This window comes from Papaver somniferum, chromosome 7 (genome assembly GCF_003573695.1).
Source record: "Papaver somniferum cultivar HN1 chromosome 7, ASM357369v1, whole genome shotgun sequence".
Taxonomy (NCBI): domain Eukaryota; kingdom Viridiplantae; phylum Streptophyta; class Magnoliopsida; order Ranunculales; family Papaveraceae; genus Papaver; species Papaver somniferum.
In genome coordinates, this window is record NC_039364.1 from 43,486,473 (window position 1) to 43,505,530 (window position 19,058).

Sequence of the window (19,058 nt, forward strand, 5' to 3'; positions counted from 1 at the left end):
TTGAAATTACCAAGCTAACTAAGTAGCGGAACACTATAAAGTTCATTACAAGAGAACAATTCCAGGGCTTTGTGAGAAACCTCGCGCCACAAGGAGAGTCTTTATACTTTAAGACTGCTTTCTTCTCATTATGCTTTGTGACAAATTAATCATGTATGTCCCACAGGATTTATACTAGGTTGGTTAGCACTACCATACCAAATACCTGTATATTTGTCAAAGAACTAAGTTCTACCTGGATTGCATAGGCCAAATACGCTATTTATTTGAAATTAATCAAAATAAAGCGTGGTTGGATCTCATTGTGCTCTACTTCTTGAGAAACTATTTATGGATTATATCACCACTGTGCACGCATGATCCTTCCATTGACTCATGTGCATTCTCATAATCCGTTAGGATGTCATTGTTCTCTAGAATCATTTAAAACTTTGGAACATCCTCCAGTATTGATTCATGGACATAGTCATAGACAATCAAATGAGATGATTTAATTAATGATACAAATTAGTTTGTGCCTTACTCATATACTTACTTTCTAGGTGAGCATTGATCGAACTTGGTGGTCTCTCCATCTTCCTTTATGGAGCCACGGCCGGAACTACACTTCCACCAAGTGTAGTTGCAACACCTTAGTTTATGGTATACCCCATACTGAGGATTTCTAACATTGCAGGAATATTTGCAGCCGGTATGTGTGATCTTGTCATGTTTCCGATATCAGTGCACTTTCTGGCATCGATTATTCTTTGTCACTTCACATTTACATTTGTGGAGTACAACAATCAATATGAGACACAGTGGAACACATCACGACAATTCCTGTCGTTCCCTTAGAAAATACGTTTTCTTATCTCCCCCAACGACGGGAAGACTGTCTCATTAAAATGACAACCCGTAAATCTAGCGGTAAGAGTTCTCCTGCCAAAGGTTTTAAAAATGCGGATAATTTTTGGGAACTCATTTACAACATAACTACTTAACAGTTTTGAAGACCCATCATAGTACGATGTGGAATCGTAATGGCACATGTATAGTGCAACCAAAAATGCGCAAGAACACAAATGTCAGGCTTAAATCCAGTTACCAACTGGTACGCAAAAAAAAATTGACTAATATTGGGGTCTAAAAACTATATAAGTAAAGATGCGTGTAATATTGCATATCCCCAAAGCAATAAAGGTAGGTTAGTACGCATAACCTATTCCTTAGACATCATCTGTAACATTTGATGGTAGTCTGTGAGAGACCAATGGGTATAAGGTGCTTTACTTTGATCCTATTAAACATGCAATATTCATCAAATCCTTTTGATGTACACTCGCTAGAATTTACAATGGGTGGTGAGCCCTTACATGTAATACAAGTGCTAGTAGTTTTCCATACGCAAAATTTCTTGGGAACTATAACTAGTTCAAATGTCAAAACATTCATCAGACCCATAAGTCACTTTAATGGTCCGCATTCTGCATGAATATTTTTCTAAATTTCACCTCGTTTTCTTTGTAATATAGGTTGTTTACCATTTGCATCTTCGGACGGTCTCAATCCTTTTTAAAATAGACTTTGTAAAAATGATTGATGTGCTTCCTTACTTAAAAGCATAATGGGAAGGGGGGTTGTGCATCTAGTTCTTTAGAGAACACTTATTGAGAGATATGCCGTCATTTCGCATTCTGTCAATCTTTTTCCTGTTTTCGTTCACTCAAATAAAGTGATGTTTGTATGAGTTATTTCAAAACAATCATCATGACAAAACCAAAGTTTCTTTATGGTTATGCCCAAAGAATGTATGAGTCTATTTCCAACATTTCATCGTCGGAGTCAATATGAATTCAATAATCCAAATACTATAGTGATTTACATTTCACTAGATTGACTCATTAGTTTCTCTAAAATATATTTCCTTCCAAATATATTAGAGATTATAAAATATGCAATCAATTACATTCTCATTATTGTGAGGTTCCACATGATATCCAAGGTGTGATTATCTCTCGGTACATGTAGAGATTTTACGATTTTTAATCTTTGTTCCATCTTGGAAACAAAGTTTTGAGCAATGTTTCGCTCAATGATCTAATCATCGTAGTCAAATTATAAAGAATTAGTTCAAAAACTAGTGTATATTCCTTAAATTAGTGGGAGAAAAACCACAATCAGTTAGACATTGAGTCTTAAGAGATTTAATAAGTGGTGTGGCCTTATTACGTAACAAAAGTCAGATTCACCTCAATTACTTTAGAGTGAATATATGTTACGTTTCATCCAGAGATATCTCAAGTGCTTTAGAGGATATATGTCTCTTGGAAATGATGTACTTTTTGCATTCCATAAGCGCAGATATATGATCTAGTTCAATTGAATAAGATAGTTAATTGGCCAGGCAAAGTTCTTGTTGCCATTAAAGTTGATGTGAAAATTGGTTGCTACTATGATAAACATTACATTGTATATATCAACACCTATGACCAGGTGCATTTCCAACTATTTCATTTATGATGGGACTAGAATTATATCTTAGCTTCATCCCATATTCAACTGATACCGGTACTTTGGTTCATTAGTATTGGGAAAAATACATTTCCGTCTCATGATATATATGTCCCTTTTCACATGCTTTACATGAGTCATTACGTCTAACCCTTATCACTTTGGGGTTCTTTCCATTTTCAATTTTGCTACATTTAGCTTAATTTGAGAAATTTCTTTATCTCAATAGGCCAAGAGAATCTCACTACACATGTCAACCACTTACTTTAGGTTGAATATATTATTAAAAATAGTTAATTCTCTTGCTGTCATACTTCAACATATACCGGTTCGTTAGTATTATGGATGAAGTAGAGAAATGAAAATTTTCTGACTCATATCATCTTTTGTGAGTTCTTCCACAAAAATTGGAATACATGTGATTTTATTTGAACGTATGTTTTGAAACAACTGACATATTAATAGTCGAGCAAGTGGATACATTTCAAGGAACATTCAAATTTGGGAGAAAAATACCAAGTACACAATAATGGTGTTTAAGTCCTTTTAAACCCCAAATGAATACATTGAAATAGAGTTGGTACAACCAATTGAACAAAAGACACCATTCAACTCTATCCAATATCATATTCAAGAGAACAAAATAGCATTAAGACCAAAATTTCTAATGATCTAGATCAACAATTTAAATTGACCATTTCTATGATGCAGACTTATTTTAAGACAAAGATAAACAATACTAAGCATGTCTTAAAAACAAATAAATAAGCCTAGTAAATAGTCGATGTAAAAACCACGTTATAGTTACATACCTCAAACTTTGGTTCCCATTGTGCATACACAAAACTGGAGCAACCCTGGTCGTCCACATCCCCGAACCAAGTGGAACAGGACACAACTTTGGAACAAGGTGGAACTGGACTGAGCTGGCTGGCCTGGATCAGATCGGGTGGGATGGACTGGACCGGACCGACCGGATCGGGTGGATTGGACCGGATCGGGCTGGACCGGACTGGACCGGGTGGTAAGATTCTTTCACACAGTTTCCTTTCTCCTGGGAAACACGAACAGACTTTCAGTGGACATTTTCTTTCACGGAATCTAGATCCACAAACGTCTATTTTCAATAATCATATTTGATTAAAGTATGGAACAAAGGATGCGAATTTTTTTTTTTTTCTTTTTTTTGCTTTTATCCATTCAATCAGCAAACTTTTTGTGGCGTCGCTTTTGATATTCACAGAAAGGAATAAGTATCCAAAAACAAAACAAACAAATATGGGATCTGCAATGATATTTGTTGATAAATGAAAATTATGTCGTTTACCGCACTAACAGTAACAGATGAATACGTATCGTAAAAAAGAAAATTTAATCAAAATTTAATCACGCTGTAATAGACATACAGACACAAATATAAAATATAATCAACCGATTGATGATCATGGGATCTGTATTTGTATAAGATATATTTGATTTAGCCAAAATCAAAAATAGGGAAAAGAAGGGAAAAAAATATTTGTAGGACAAAACAAATCCAACTTATCTGATTTGATTCCAGCGATTTCCACATTAGCTTGACGTTAATCTGTGTAGAAAAAATCAATCAATCCGATATAGCTCCTCGGTATAGCATCGTGCATGATAACGTTTTGCAGTAGAATTATAGGAAGAGAAAGAGATAGAGGCATAGAAGACATTTCTATTGATAATGGACCAACCTTATTACATAGCTATAGTATCCTTTAAATACATGGAAAGGTAAACCCTAACTATATATATGGGCCGCACATCTATGGGATGCAGGCCCTACAACAAAGAGAAGATTATATCCACATATAATCAACAAAACTATAAATGATTTATCATCAACAAATTTAGAGTTCTATGAAGAAGCGGATCAAGCACTAATCATATAAATTGAGAAGAAATTTTCTATTGAGTTACATTTTCTTTGAAACCGATTTATTCCCCGATTTCCTAGTTGAATCATCTTAGCACACATCGTCTAGCTGGTTGGAGTATGTGAGCAATTAGAGATTATTGTCATTACGCAATCATACTTGTACGTTAATTAACTTGGTAGTTTCATAGTTAGTTCCTTTGGAACTCTGCTATTTACGAATTACACCTTGTTGATATAATTTTTTTTCTATAGGATTGTTGATATAATATTTTGGTTGTTATCGTTTCGGTAAGGTGATACAAGATTTGTTTGTATAAGTTGATATTGAATAAATTGTGGTGTACTCGGTATTCTCGTCATTTCATGTTGGACAAATCAAATTAAATTACTTATTAATTATAAGTAATTGCATATCTTATTTTATATTTTCTTAAGATTAAAATCACAGTTGTTGGATACCTTTTTTTTATCGCTAAAGAAAAACATATTAGATATACAAGTTGGACCATATCACTCCTTGTTTTAAAGGATGCCCAATTGAACTATTTTCAAGTCTATAATTAAAACATGGTTCAATGTTTAAACCGGGTTTTCACCATTTTTCGAACACAATGATAGAACATCATGGGCTAATATCCCAAGCACGCTTTGGGGAGGGATTTTTCCCCCGGTGCATCCTGTCTGACAGTATGTGTGTGGGCGCTTTCACAAACACACCCCTCAGGTATCCTAGTGATAGAATTAGGCCCCTTCCCACCGTTTGAATCTAATCACGGAATTGACCGTCGGATAACCACATATGGTCGTTATTCTAACTAGATTTTGTGCCCGTGCTACGTCCGGGCAGCTTCTCAAACTTGGTTCACCAATTCAATCTACAACTACAAACTACAAATACAATGCATCAGTGTCTCTTACTTTGAACCATATTTTGTATTTGGTAAAGCTCGGCTTCGCCTCGCCTCGCCTCGCCCCGGTCCCGATATGATTTGGTAAAGCTCGGCTTCTCCCAAGTTCCCATTTGATTTGGTAAAGCTCGGCTTCGCCTCGCCCAAGTTACCATTTGATTTGGTAAAGCTCGTCTTCGCCTCTCCCCAGTCCCGATATGATTTGGTAAAGCTCGGCTTCCCCTAAGTCCCCATTTCTGTAATCTTATTAAAGTTGTGTCTTGATGAGAGTATAATAGAAATTATGTGTTTCGATTAGTTAGGGGTCAACCATTCTTCATATGCACTTTCCCATTTGACAACAAAATGAACACTGGTCTCGCTAAACTACTTCTGAGATATCGTACTCATCATGCTGTTGAACTGCCATGAAAAATATAAACAATTATAACATGAAGAAGCATATAAAAATGACATTTAAGAAAACATTGAGACGATGAAAAGCACCACCATAATGCAATTATACTCTGTCTCTTCAACTGAGAAAGGATCATTTGTGGACTATAACGATAATTACTTTGCATGTATTTGTATCATGAAAAGAAAAAAACACCTGGTGACCTAGGTAATGAGTTAAAGCATTGTTAAGAAAGCCCTAAATCTTTGTAGGTTGTGGAGCATGCTCCAGGTCACCTCCACAACCATCATTTTTTTACTTTAATTTTATAAAAACTGAAAGATAGTTACATAGGAGGAGAAGAGAAGAGAGAAAAAGAAAGAAAGACTGAACCAACTTGCTCCAGTGAACAACAACAATAGTTACCTAAAAATAGACTTAATGTAGCTTAGAGATTAAAACACATAAACCAAACAAGAAGTTTAGGAGCATGTGCTAGCTTAGAAAGATGACCTAGTAAATTATAAGAAGTTATCATTTTAATTCTCATTCTGATTTTAAGCTAATGGCTTTTACAGTTTCAGTTAAGCACCAGAGAGATGGCTTTATGTCAAATGTGGATCACAATTTATAGATTCTTAAGTATTTTAATTGTTTCATTTATAGCACGCAGTTGAACTTCGTGAGTCATTAATCATCAAGATGGACTGCCTGAGCTCTATCACTTCAATTATACTTATTCGGTTTCATGCCAATCAGATTTACAATTAGCATTCAGTATTTAGAAAGCATACCATGTACCTTATTCATTTTCGACCATGATAAGAAGATCATAGCAAGGTTTGGTTCCTCCAAATATGGAACCCTTCAATGTCCTGCTTGGCACGCAGAACAATTCATCTAAATAAATACTTCTTTCACATTCTGCCCCATGAATTACAGTCAGCCCTCTCCCTTGTTGGGTATAAATTCATAAAATATTATATGTGATAGCCGAGAATATTTAAAGGTGGATAAAATTAAGATGACTGTTGTTACTTGCAGGTTTTTGTCTTCTTGAGTCGAAGGATCGACGACAATGATGTTATTCCGGTCAAAATTGCAGTTCAACCTTGATCTCTAGCAATCTACAATTACGAAAGAGAAGAAACTAATAGTTAGAAAGTCGGGAAAAAATAATGTCACCGCTGCATCCAAAATTGTGGTTCCGCCTGAAGCTTTTAATATTGCTAGAAACTAATTGTTAGACAGTCAGAGAAAATATTGCCAGATGCAACAGTTCCTGTTATCTAAAAATGTCCAACTTTAAATGCACCCTGGTATTCACCCTGGTATTCACCCTTGTAAGTATATAAGGATCCTTTAAAAAAACTTGTTGGTGCAAGAAGTCATTTTATTACTCCCAATTATCGGACTAAAAGTACAGCTATTAAAATGTATAATATGGGACATAACTTGAATTAACTGTACCATTCTTCGGTTGACTGAGATATACTTTTCAAGAATAATTCAAGAATAGCCGAAGAACTGAAACATCAATTTTATCATATAATCTATCAGTAAATGCCAGTATGATTTCTATTTCGAATTTTTATGACTGAACTGCACTTGAATAGACATCCCTGTTTGTTTACCTGTAACAATACATATAAGGTCATAACAATCCATCCAAGTCCCAGCACATATAGCCTATAGAAAATTGGAAATTGGTTCTCCGTTTTTGATTCACATATTTTTCGTTTTTATTGCTTTTCTTAAACTAATTGTTCTAAGGACCATGGATCAGTTATATGGAACCCATTTAGCAGCAAAGATAATACTTTCTTGTTTTCTCTAATTTTTTCATTTACAAAGACCATGGATGCCAAATATATCTATCTAAAATTAGACCAAGTACACAGAAGTAGTATTGTGGAGCACAGAACTGAAACCTTACAATTTGCATGCCCTTTCTATCCAGGGGTACATAAAATCTCAATGATTGTGGATATACCTGAATAGAGCAGAATGCAATCGCATTTATCGGAGAGTAGATCGTTCTATCTGACTCTGACTAAATTCCTCCATCCAGAGTCTCATATCTGCTTTCGATGGCCACCTATATCAGAGAGGACCATTTCCTGCCAGCTTTCTTTGTTCACAGTATGGCGATGCTTTCAACGCCCACCTCTCCGGGGTCTCAAAGTTGCAACATTCGGTGGCCTGTATGATGTGTTTTTACTTTCAAAACTTAAAATACTCCAAGGGAAATAATTAAGAAAAATTATAAAACAGTTAAAATCTAGCTCACTCAATTATAGTACCTACCTTAAGCGCCAAATACCCTAGCCCCTATGCACAGATGCGATAAGAGAGAATATAGCAGCATCATGTGCTGGTTTTATGCTTGGACGTCCACAACTGATTCCAGTAAATACATATATCTCCACTAACCAATCAATAGATCAACAATCAACTCCCACGTCAAGTTGATTTATCATGGAAACTGATTAAAAGTTAGAGAGGTTAAAAACTCAAAGAAATTGATTGTCGTTTCCTGGGGAAAAAATCAATATAAAAATCAATAAAAGAAATACAAAAATTTATAAAACTCACTCACTGAAATACTATCAAGGTTATTAGGAATAAAAAAAAAAACTAAAAAGATTAAGATGCGGAAACTGTGCGGCGTGTTATGAGATTGAGATTCATCCTGCTACCATCTTCAGAAGAAAGGGAAGAATGCATCTCAACATTCATAGGATTAGGATAAGAAAATAAACAGAAAGAGAGATTCGGGTTTTGTTATTCTTACCATGGTTGCTACGGCTAGTTGGAGAAGACGAAAGGATAAGGCTTGTTTATATATTTTTTTTAATCTGGTTGTACTATTTCGTCAAAGATCACAACATCAAAGAAACAAAATACAATCATTCTAATCAATTCTATCAACGGAGCGATGAATGAAACCATATCAAAATCTATAAAAGAAACCATTAGTATATAATCGAAAAAAAGAAAAAGGAAAACGATGATGAATTAAAACGGAGAGAAGTAGAACGGAGAGAAGTAGAAAAATACAAACCGATAACCAAAAAGAAGCAAGAATTTTGATTACCTTGTACCTGCAAAATTTAACAGGGAGGTAGATATAGAGAAACTGAAAATATGAGCAAAGTAAATCCTAAACTAAGCAGAGCCTGTAATAAGATTAAAAGAAATCAATTGAGAGAACGCAGAAGAAAGAATGAAAAAAACAGGGTTTTAGAAGAAAACCATTAGAAAGGTTTGTTTGAAGCCTGGACGATCTCATCTGCACATAGAATGTTTTCTTCAGATCAAAACCTTGGTTTGTAGAGAAGAAAACCCAGAGAAGAAAACCCAGGTTTGTTCGTAGCGTTTTTTTTTTTCTTTTTTTTTCGGGGATGATAAATATAAAAATTACTTCTTTTTAGTAAAAAAAAAAAGGCCTTGTTTTTTTCTTCTCTGAGGAAAAGTACAACGGAGCAATTCTATGAATGGGTGAGGGTTACCGTTCAACGTGGAGCCTTATGAGTTTAAAATTTTAAAGGAGTTAGATGACTTCTTTTGACAGGTACATATCACAAATCACAATTTGCATCAGTAAATTAGGAAACTACTAGGGGTTAAGACCCATTTGTCTATATTAATTATACTCCTGCATAAGAAATTAGCTCAAATTAGGTTAATTTGGCTGAACTCAACTTGGATCCAAGTGCGAATTGTCCTAACGTTGTTTGTTTGGTTTTGACATTTGGCTTCAGTCGGGATCTTTATCTGGTGAAAGCCAAATGAGATCCGTCCTCTTCATCGATACATTTTTCGTTCAATCTAAGTTAGGCTAACCCCGACCATATTCATCTTTGGTGTCGGTTGGTTTTTCTCTTAGGATTTGACATTAAAGTTTTAAACAATAGCAGATATGTAACCTCTTCTGGCAAGTGGGACTAAACAAAGTAGCAAACCACAAAAGCCACTTGCTAAAACTTAATTGGGAAAAAGAAAACTACTATGTATTTATTTGATTTTTGACATAAAAGGACAAATTTAATTAAAATTAACCCTCACCGAAAAGATGAGAGATTAAGAGATACAAATAATAGAAAACAAAAGGGAGCTAATTATTAACTCCCTTTAAACTTATAATTGCATCCCAATTACAGATTAAAGTGCTTAAAGAGTAATCACTACACAACTTTGTATGCACTGACCAGTTGAACAAAGTGTATTTAAATGAAACTATTAACTGATCTGCATTTTTATATAGTCTGTCATTACGTTCACTCATATAGTCCACCAGATAGCAAATGGGAGAAGCTCCCAAATCTTTTTGATGATGTTTTTGCTCCTCTTATTAGAAACGATTTTTTGGGGACCATGGTTTTTTTGGGGGATCATGGTTTTATTTTAGGTAAAGGCATTAAAAGTAATTTTAAGTCACCCCATATCTAGTTATTTATTAATACCTAATCTACCCTCTTAATTAATTTTAGGTTATGACTGGTGAATGATTTAGTTAAAAACAATTAGTGAGATTAAATTAAAAGATGGGTTTATTATTAGTTGAATGGAATTATTGAGAGAGTAGAGTTAGAGAAGATGAAGGAGAAAAACATGGAAAATAATTTTTTTTTCCAATTCACTAAGTTTGAGTATTCAAATGATGAAAACTCATCTGATTCTTCATCTCCATCCTCTCCTAAAATATTTGTTATTCTTCAAAATGATCCGGGTTTGAACTGGATTTTGAACAGTTCGGTTACTTTATATGAAGAACAAGTAACCGAACTCATCTGAAGCTGTAGTTCGGTTACCCCGTGAGATGAACAAGTAACCAAACTCATCTGAAAGTGTAGTTCGGTTACTTGTTCCAAACACGCAGGTTACCGAACTCTCAAATAATAGAATTTCTAGGAGTTACAGCGTTATTCGGTTGGTTCGCAAACTGCATGCACTTTTGATCTAACCGAACTTTACGTAATATAAGAGTATATAAGTTTACAAAGTTCGGTTCTTTCGCAAACTTGAACCTAACAGCTAAGCAACCGAACTCTGAGTTCGGTTTCTGCGATAAAATTGTGAAGTTACCGAACTTAACAAACAAAAAAAATGTGAAGTTCCAGCGTCTATTGGCTAAGTTCGGTTACTTTGTAGTTTTAAAAGTTTTTGCGAACAAACCGAACTCTATTGGCTAAGTTCGGTTATTTTGGAACTCAACATAGTGGCCACAACAACACAGTTCGGTTAGACTGGATTTGTTTTTTTTCGGTTCTAAGGGTGGAGTTCGATTACTTTGTAGTTTTAAAATTTTTTGCGAAACAACCGAACAGAGAGTTCGGTGACTTAGTTTTAAATTCAATAGAACCGAATTGTTTTTCGTGTTCTTCATTTTCAAGAAGTTCGGTTAGTAAGCTAGGGTTTTTTGGAAAATCGGCCTAACCGAACATGACTCTGTAACTCCTATTAGAACCCTATTTTGATGATTTCTATTCGATTGAAGCAATCAAAATCAAATTAAAGTGAAGGGTTTGTTGGAAAATACCTCCGGAGTGGTCCCATGACAGAATCAGGTTGCGGCTGGCGTCTTTTATACTCGATAAAATTATTATGTAACCGAACTTAATTGTGATTGCATTGATGTTGTTACATTTCTTAAATAGGCGGTGGCGGTGGTGGTGGGAGGAGGTGGTGGTGGTAATCGGTGGTTGGTGGTGGTGATAATCGGAGGTGGTGGTGGTAATCCGCGGTGGTGGTGGTGGTGGCAATCGGTGGTTGGTGGTGGTGATAATCTGAGGTGGTGGTGGTAATCGGCGGTGGTGGGCGGTGGTGGTGGTGGGAGGTGGTGGTGGTTATATATATATATATATATGTGGTTATTAGGTTGGTTTTAAATTAAATTAGGTTAATGGTAGGTTAGTCATTTCAACGTTTTAGGATATCCCTTATCACTATAGGGAAGGTGGCCTGATAAAACCATGGTCCCCTCAAAAAAACCATGGTCCCTAAAAAATCATTCCTTATTAGACTATTCCCACAAATTAGTTTTCACATCATCTGCAAAGACCCATTTCACTCCAAACCTTCGAGAAATAGTGAACTACTATTAGTCTGTTACCTCTGTTTCAAATAATAGGCTGGTTTCATGTGTAAATTGCACATGAAACCAGTTTACTTTTTTTGAAACGGAAAGAGTACTAAAATTTATTCCCGCATCTCAAATACAACCACAACATGACACATGCTCACAACCAAGACATTAACTTCTTAATCAGAGAATTAATATTGACCATCTCACCATCAAATCAAGTAAGTTAAAATCAGGTAAGTTATAAGCAAAGCATCTTTGTATAAGTCCGTCCAAGTTTATACTTGCATTTATTTCACGGTCCACCAACAAAAAAAAGGGCCCTTAAAACCACATCTCTTGTAGTTGGTGGTGGTAGAACAAGAGCTCATATGGCTCCACCTCCACTATCTTTGGTTGTGGTAAGCATCAACCATCCTTTGTATTTGCAAACACGACAAAAATATTTCAATTTCAAAGGTAAATTTTTCATCCAACCCCTCAAACCCCACACTGTAGGTCACATTATTTACCCGACAGACCACAAAGAAGTTCCCCAAGAGCGTCCACAGTGGTGCGAGCATAACTAAAGACCAAAGACTAAAAAAAAAGATCAAATTTGGGTTTAGTCCGTCCTGTGGCGTAGCGGGTAACGAGTAAATTTGGTCGCGCGTTGATATAAAGTCCGCTTCATCGTCCAGCGTAGATAAAGATTACGCCTGGCATGGGGCGTTGATAAAGATAACGCCTGGTATGGGGCGTTGATAAAGACAACGCCTGTATGGGACGTGAACTATAACAACGCCTGGTGTGTGGGACGGAGATTATACGTTCGCCCGGGTTCAAACAAAAAAAAAAATGGGGCGTTGATAAAGACAACGCCCCAAGCAAAGTTTTGTAAACTAAACAAATTTGGGTTCATCACTATATCAACGCCCCATTCAAATTTGGTGTCAGGCGTTGATTATACCAACGCCCCATCCAGGCGGACATTATACCAACGCCCCATGCCAGGCGTTGATTATACCAATGCCCCATTCAGGCGGACATTATACCAACGCCCCCATCCAGGCGGACATTATACCAACGCCCTGCATCAGGCGTTAACTTTACGAACGCGCGGCTACAGGCGGACATTATACCAACGCCCGTCGGGTAGGCGGACATTACATAAACGCCCGACTATATTTGGATTTGGTCTTAATCGCCGACCAAATTTGGTCCGAGTTTTACTCTTTAATCAAATTTTGATCGATGGTCCATCCCACTACGCCAGCCCACTCGACATCAAATTTGGGTTTAGTCGTCCACTGCAGTTGCTCTAACGATCTAATCCGACGACTAATACTTGATGGTTGTGAGTGTAAGATGATAAGCAAGTCCCACCTGTGTAAAGCGAAGCACTAGACGCGTGTCGGCAAGCCAGCCTAGCTCCTCGTCCCCTCCATAATGAAAAGCAAACAGTTGGCTTATCGGGGACCATCCGAAATGGACCCAACTCCACCTCGAAGATAGGGGGTCCGTCCACTAACCTTCGGGCCCTCGTCGAACCTCACAATGAACAACATACTGAATATTGGTCCACTCCCACGTCACAAAAAATCAACCATCCAGCACAGCGCACGAAGAGGCATTGGGTGCTCAATGATCTTGACCCACCATTTCTTTCAAGAAAATTACAATCGCCAAACTTTACCCATCTTGCACGTGTGAATTTTAACCATCCATCGGTAAACACGTGTCTCATGCAATTCTTCACTGTCTCACACTTTCTGGCCAGTTTTACACAGAGGTCGTTAATGGCAGAACAAGAAGATAATGAAAAATTGAATGATTATTTACGACCCATTAACTGAAGTTCTTGTCTATCCAAAATTTCCATGGAGAATTCTCTAAGCATTTGAGTAGTAGTAGTTGTTGTAATTGTAGGAGTACTTGAACTAGCTGGTGACATGGCGGATTTGTTTGAAGATTTTGGAACAGGTGAATTTGGAAATATAGTAGTAGTAGCAGGAGGAGGGATTACTGGATGATGAAGTTGAATAATACTAGGTTGCATGGTAATGAAAGAAGAAATTGGTCTAGTTGAAATATTAACTAATGGAGTAACAGTTGATGGAAAACTCCATAATTGAGGTTGTAATGAAGAAACTACAGGACCAGTAGCAATAGCAGAATTGGGTGGAATCATCCAAAATGTTCCAGCAGTATTTGATGGATTACTGAATGCCCACATAGGCATAAACCCTTGAGGTGGTGGCTGAGCCTGAGCAGCTCCGATAACCCCAGTAGTAGCACTGGTGGTTATTCTACTAATTGGAGCTAAACCAGAAGAAACTGAAACTCCATCGCTGGTTGTTGTTGAAATATCAAAGAATTCACTATTTGCTGGTCTTTTTCGTTTTTTTGTTTGGTTTTGATCAGCAGTACCAACATCAACGAGTACTTGTTTGTTATTAACAGTATTTGAAGAAGGAGAAGTAGTAGGAATTTTAAGAGTACCTCCAATAGACATAGCAATAGCAGGGATAGTACCAGTACCAGTAGCAGCAATAATTGAAGGTTCAGCATGTTCTAATAACCAACGTATAGTTTCACCATCAGATTTATGGCCTAATTCTCTTGTTAGTTGAAATATTCTTGCTGCACAAGTTGCTGGCATTCTTACTCTTCTTCCTCTTCCTTCTACTTTTGTATGTCTATCTTTTGTTGATGCTCTTGTTGTCGTTTTCTTTATCTGTGTATTTGTCTGTAATGGAGGAATTTTTTGAATTGGTAAGGCTTCATGAATTTCATCTTCTATAACTTCTTCTTCTTGTTCTTCTTTCATCAGAGAAATTACTTGTTGTATGGATTGTGCTTTTTGCTCTGTAGTTACCGGATCACCCGGTGTTTGTGGTGGTGGTGGTTGTGAAACCGTTAATGGTGGGTTGTTTCTGTTACTCTCCTGATCAACTTGTTCTTGTTTCTGAATCGACGCCATTGAAAGTCTGTTTTCTTTCTACGGGAGAGATAGAAAGTGGTAGAAAATGAAGGGGAAAGAAGAAGACTTTTATACAGAGAAAACCAACAAAGTACTAGAAAATGGAAACCACATTATATGGAAATGAAATATAAATAATCAACGGTGTAAAAGATGTTGATCTGACGATGAATGACTTACTATGTGGGGTATGTATATGACAAGTGATGGGTCCGGTTAGCTCCAACAACTGAGTCAAAGTTTTACTTTTCTTGAGATGGCCAATACCCAATGGCTTCCAAAAGTAATCTAATCCATATATTATCTTCTTGGTTGGAAATGTGGGCCTGATTTTTCTTCACAATTACTGACGTGAACCATTACTAGTTGCAAGATTTTGGGGACCATCTTTAATGGAGAAGGTGCAGTAGCGTCACACTCCAATAGAGGGGCTCTATTTGGATTCTTAATGTCCAAAAAAATGGTTATGGGATATCCTAACACATGTACAAAATGTCTAGATTATCCTTTAACTAAAATAAAAACTTAAAAATCGTAGGTGATTTCACGTCCAGGTTTGGATAAATTCCAACCGTAAAATTTTATTTTCATTTAGTTTTACGTCCAGATTTCTTTTAATTCCAACCGTAGAATCCGATTTTACGTCCATTTTTTTTTAATTCCAACCGTAAAAGTGATTTTACATCCAGGTTTAAATTATTTCCAACCGTAGAAGTGATTTTACGTTCCGGTTTGGATTAATTCCAACCGTAGAATTTTATTTGTATGTAGCTTTACGTCCAGGTTTGAATTAGTTCCAACCGTAGAAGCTCATTTACGTCCAGGTTCCTTTTAATTCCAACCGTAGAATCTGATTTTATGTCTAGTTTTCTTTTAATTCCAACCGTAGAATTGATTTTACGTCCAGGTTTGGATTATTTCCAATCCTAGAAGTGATTTTACGTCCAGGTTTGGATTATTTCCAACCGTAGAAGTTTATTTTACGACCAGTTTTTCTTCCCACAAAAACTTTATCCAAGAATTTACCAAGTACACAACAAAATTCATTAATTTAATTTTTATCTAATTAAATTAAATTAAAATTAACTAAATAAGGGTTGTTTAGTTATTACAAAATTATTTTAGATAAGAGGTTTTTGATATTACTTATGGGTGACCCGTTTTTGTCCTATTAGATGACGCCCCTTTAATGGAATGTGACGCCCCAATAATAGCCTTCTTAATCAAATGGAATGAAGCTTCTAAAATTTGTTTGGTGCAACTAGAGTAAAACGATGGTGCTATTTCTGCTCCATCCTCGTCCAAATCTAGAGGTGTTATCAAACTTCCGAAGGATAAAGTCTACTGGCTGTTTAGCCCTTCAGGGTAAGGCTTGATGCCAGATCAGAAGACCACGTCACCTAGAATAAGAAATTCTCATCTAGCATCTAGATGCGCTGAACTGTTTTCTCTGGCCGCGCTAAATAGGACAGTGTAACCATTTCAGCCGTCGAATCAAAAAATAAATCAATCTCGCTGAACCATTTCGCGAAAATTAGGATTTTGGTTGCGCTAAATGATACAACGCAACTATCTCGCTACTAATTCACGTGCGAGATATATCTGGAAAGAGAAGTAGTGTTGAAGAATAGACAACGCTTTGAGAAAAAATTACAACATTTTTTTGTCTAATCTAGAAACCAAATCTAACTCATAAAACTTAGCCTAAGCCCTTTCATTTATCATCTTGAGTCAGGTATTCAGACCACAAATTATACAATGAAAATTTGATTGTATAGATTTAGTTGGATAGCTATCGACTCTTACTATTATTGCATGTACTAAAATTCTAGAACAATATATCAAGATGTATAAGATAAAATTAAAAGATGTTATATAACCCAAACACTCTCGAGAGAATGTACAAATATTACAAACCGGACCTGATATTTCAAGAATGTGAAATTTCGGAACAAATAATTATAGGCGAATAGTTCAAAAATCAAATAGAGTTCTCATTAAATTTATGATGATATATTAATTTTTCGGTATTGAAATGACATGTATTTAGATTTTAAAATACAAAAGTATAGGTGCATTTAAGTGTTGAATTTTCATTTGGTTTGTGTCATTATTTCAACAAAATGTAAGTGTCTTTTTGAACTTTGGAAATAGAAGTCTACCGTTCATGTTTCCATCCACCAATGTTAGCTTAGGCAAGTTATCGCCAATTTGGACAATTTCTCATATCGAAAGATAGAAAACAAAATTGCAATTACAAGATATCTTATAACCTTTAAGATATTAACAACATTGAAACCTAACCCCCTTCTTTAGTTATTTTTCTCCTTTTATATTCTTTATGAGCCGCTTTTTTTTATGTTGATTGCGTAAGAATAATGATAATCTTATTAGCAATAATGAAATCGTAGAAGCAGTACTAATTGTTTGGTGCAATAATAAAAGACAAGGAAAATCAAATAAAAAAAAATGTTGATACTTAACTCATTTATAATGGAAGTGATCGGTTCGACTAAACGAATGAGTCTCCAGATCTCAGCAACAACGACATGACAAAATTTAAGAAAAACAGAGTGAGTCACGTGTTCAACACCTTATCCTTGAGATATTATATAGCACCCAACTACACGCAAAAGTGATGTTATAGCCTCCACATGACGGATGCCTTCAGGATAAAACACCTTACTGCACCTACTATTAACAGAGAAAATTTTTGATGGGGTGATTTTGGATGGGGGCATGGGGGAGTCAGTGAGTTTTCTAACTAAATACTCTTCTGATTTTTATAACAAGGGTGTTTAGGGAAATATAAGTGGTTAGTTTCCATTTTTTGTTTTTTAATACTAATGAAAGAAATACGAAGGAGGAAAACCTCTCTTCATATCCATGGGGTTATAACATAGAACAGGGGAAAAGATCAAACAGGCGAAGAAAATCTAAATGACTCTAAGACTAAAGTTTTGAGTTGGATTTGGATTTTATTTACTAATTCTTCTTTACCGATTCTGGGTATTGTTTGTATTATCGAAAATTATAATGTATAATTAAGAGATTAGGTTTTTATTTTTATGATTTTGGGTCTTGATCCTGACAGATCCTTTGATGCCAGCAAAGTCCCGACAATTATTAGTTTTGGCCGTGATATTTTCTTCCTGAGATTAAAGAGTACACCAGTAAGCTTTGCTTTACTGAAAAGATTGAAATATATGTTAATTTTACTTCTCCATTAATGGTGATTATTATCACAAGACGGTTGTTAGTGGCAATAGAAATATCATCGGTGGTATTTTTAGTTTTTTTTATTTTATCAAGGTCTCTCCTTTAGCAAACATTTAACCTTTTTCCGATCAAAAAAATAATCACCGTCAAAGAATTAAGATTTTAAAGTTTATATTTTTCTGATCCTAATTTTTCTAATAATATTTTCCAGAATTTCATAGACAAGAGGAAGATTAATTACTGGAAAATTCCTTAGATACCCTTTCTTCAAAAATTAACTAGATAAAATCAGTTAATTAAGATTGACAAATGTCAACTTTTTACTGGTCCCCCATGCCCCCATCCAAAATCACCCCCATCAAATTTTATCCTATTAACATATCCTAGTTTAATTGGGGGCCATAACTTCTAATTGGGGGCCATGGAATTTTGTTTGCCCCCCAAATTTTTCAGGGGTGTAAAAATCGGAAGATGAATATACTATTTTACCCTTGATTAATATTTTTTTCTTTCAAGTAACGACCCTCATTAACGACCCTTTACGGACATTAACGACAGTTTAGGGTCGTCATATACATCATGATCAAAACAATAACGACTCTAAACTGTCATACACTAACGACTCTTTTTAGAGATTAACGACAGTCTATAACGACATTTCTAAAACATTAACGACTGTTTAAGTCGTCAAAAGCGTAACAAAAACATTAACGACCCTTCCAAAGAGTCGTCAGGGAATTGATCATTTTTATGACAACCCAAAACTGTCGTACATTTCCGCCATTAATGAATCTTCGACAGCTTAGAGTCGTCACTTAAACAGTCTAAACACTAACGACTGTTGAGGGTCGTCAATGAAAATTTTTAATACCTTGACGATTTTTCATACTATCTGGGCAAAAAAAAAAAAGATAGACTAAAAATTGCAGACAAAAAATCTGGAAAAAAAAATTAAACTCTAATTAATTAAGATTATCACTAATTAATTAAGATTATCACTAATTAATTAAATTTTAACACTAATCATTTAGGGGCATTTTAGCCATTTAAAAAATATTTTTATAAGGGGTGACCCAAATTAGGTTCTGGTGACCTTTTTTGTCCTCTAG

General features: G+C 35.6%; 1 protein-coding gene and 1 long non-coding RNA gene across 6 annotated transcripts; both read right to left on the reverse strand.

The window, feature by feature from the left end:
* Positions 1-4,814: 4,814 nt before the first annotated feature.
* LOC113297132 lies at positions 4,815-9,075 on the reverse strand. 5 transcript variants are annotated; one of them, XR_003333345.1, is made up of 6 exons: positions 8,939-9,075; positions 8,781-8,787; positions 7,991-8,550; positions 7,677-7,885; positions 6,485-6,810; positions 4,815-5,709 (listed from the first exon to the last, which is right to left on the reverse strand). It is a non-coding gene; the product is annotated as an uncharacterized LOC113297132 (long non-coding RNA). The 5 variants fall into 5 exon arrangements; XR_003333343.1 differs by having other exon boundaries at positions 4,900-5,709; positions 7,991-8,168; positions 8,478-8,787; XR_003333342.1 differs by having other exon boundaries at positions 4,900-5,709; positions 7,991-8,219; positions 8,478-8,787.
* A 3,873-nt stretch (positions 9,076-12,948) lies between these two features.
* Positions 12,949-14,817, reverse strand: LOC113297131 (transcription factor TCP9-like). The gene has a single exon (XM_026545539.1). It carries the CDS (start codon positions 14,728-14,730, stop codon positions 13,582-13,584), a length of 1,149 nt encoding a protein of 382 aa, XP_026401324.1. The 5' UTR covers positions 14,731-14,817; the 3' UTR covers positions 12,949-13,581.
* Positions 14,818-19,058: the final 4,241 nt, after the last annotated feature.

What these genes read in the sequence shown, in the direction of transcription:
- LOC113297131 (XM_026545539.1), bottom strand. Translation starts at nt 14,730, where the DNA reads ATGGCGTCGATTCAGAAACAAGAACAAGTTGATCAGGAGAGTAACAGA.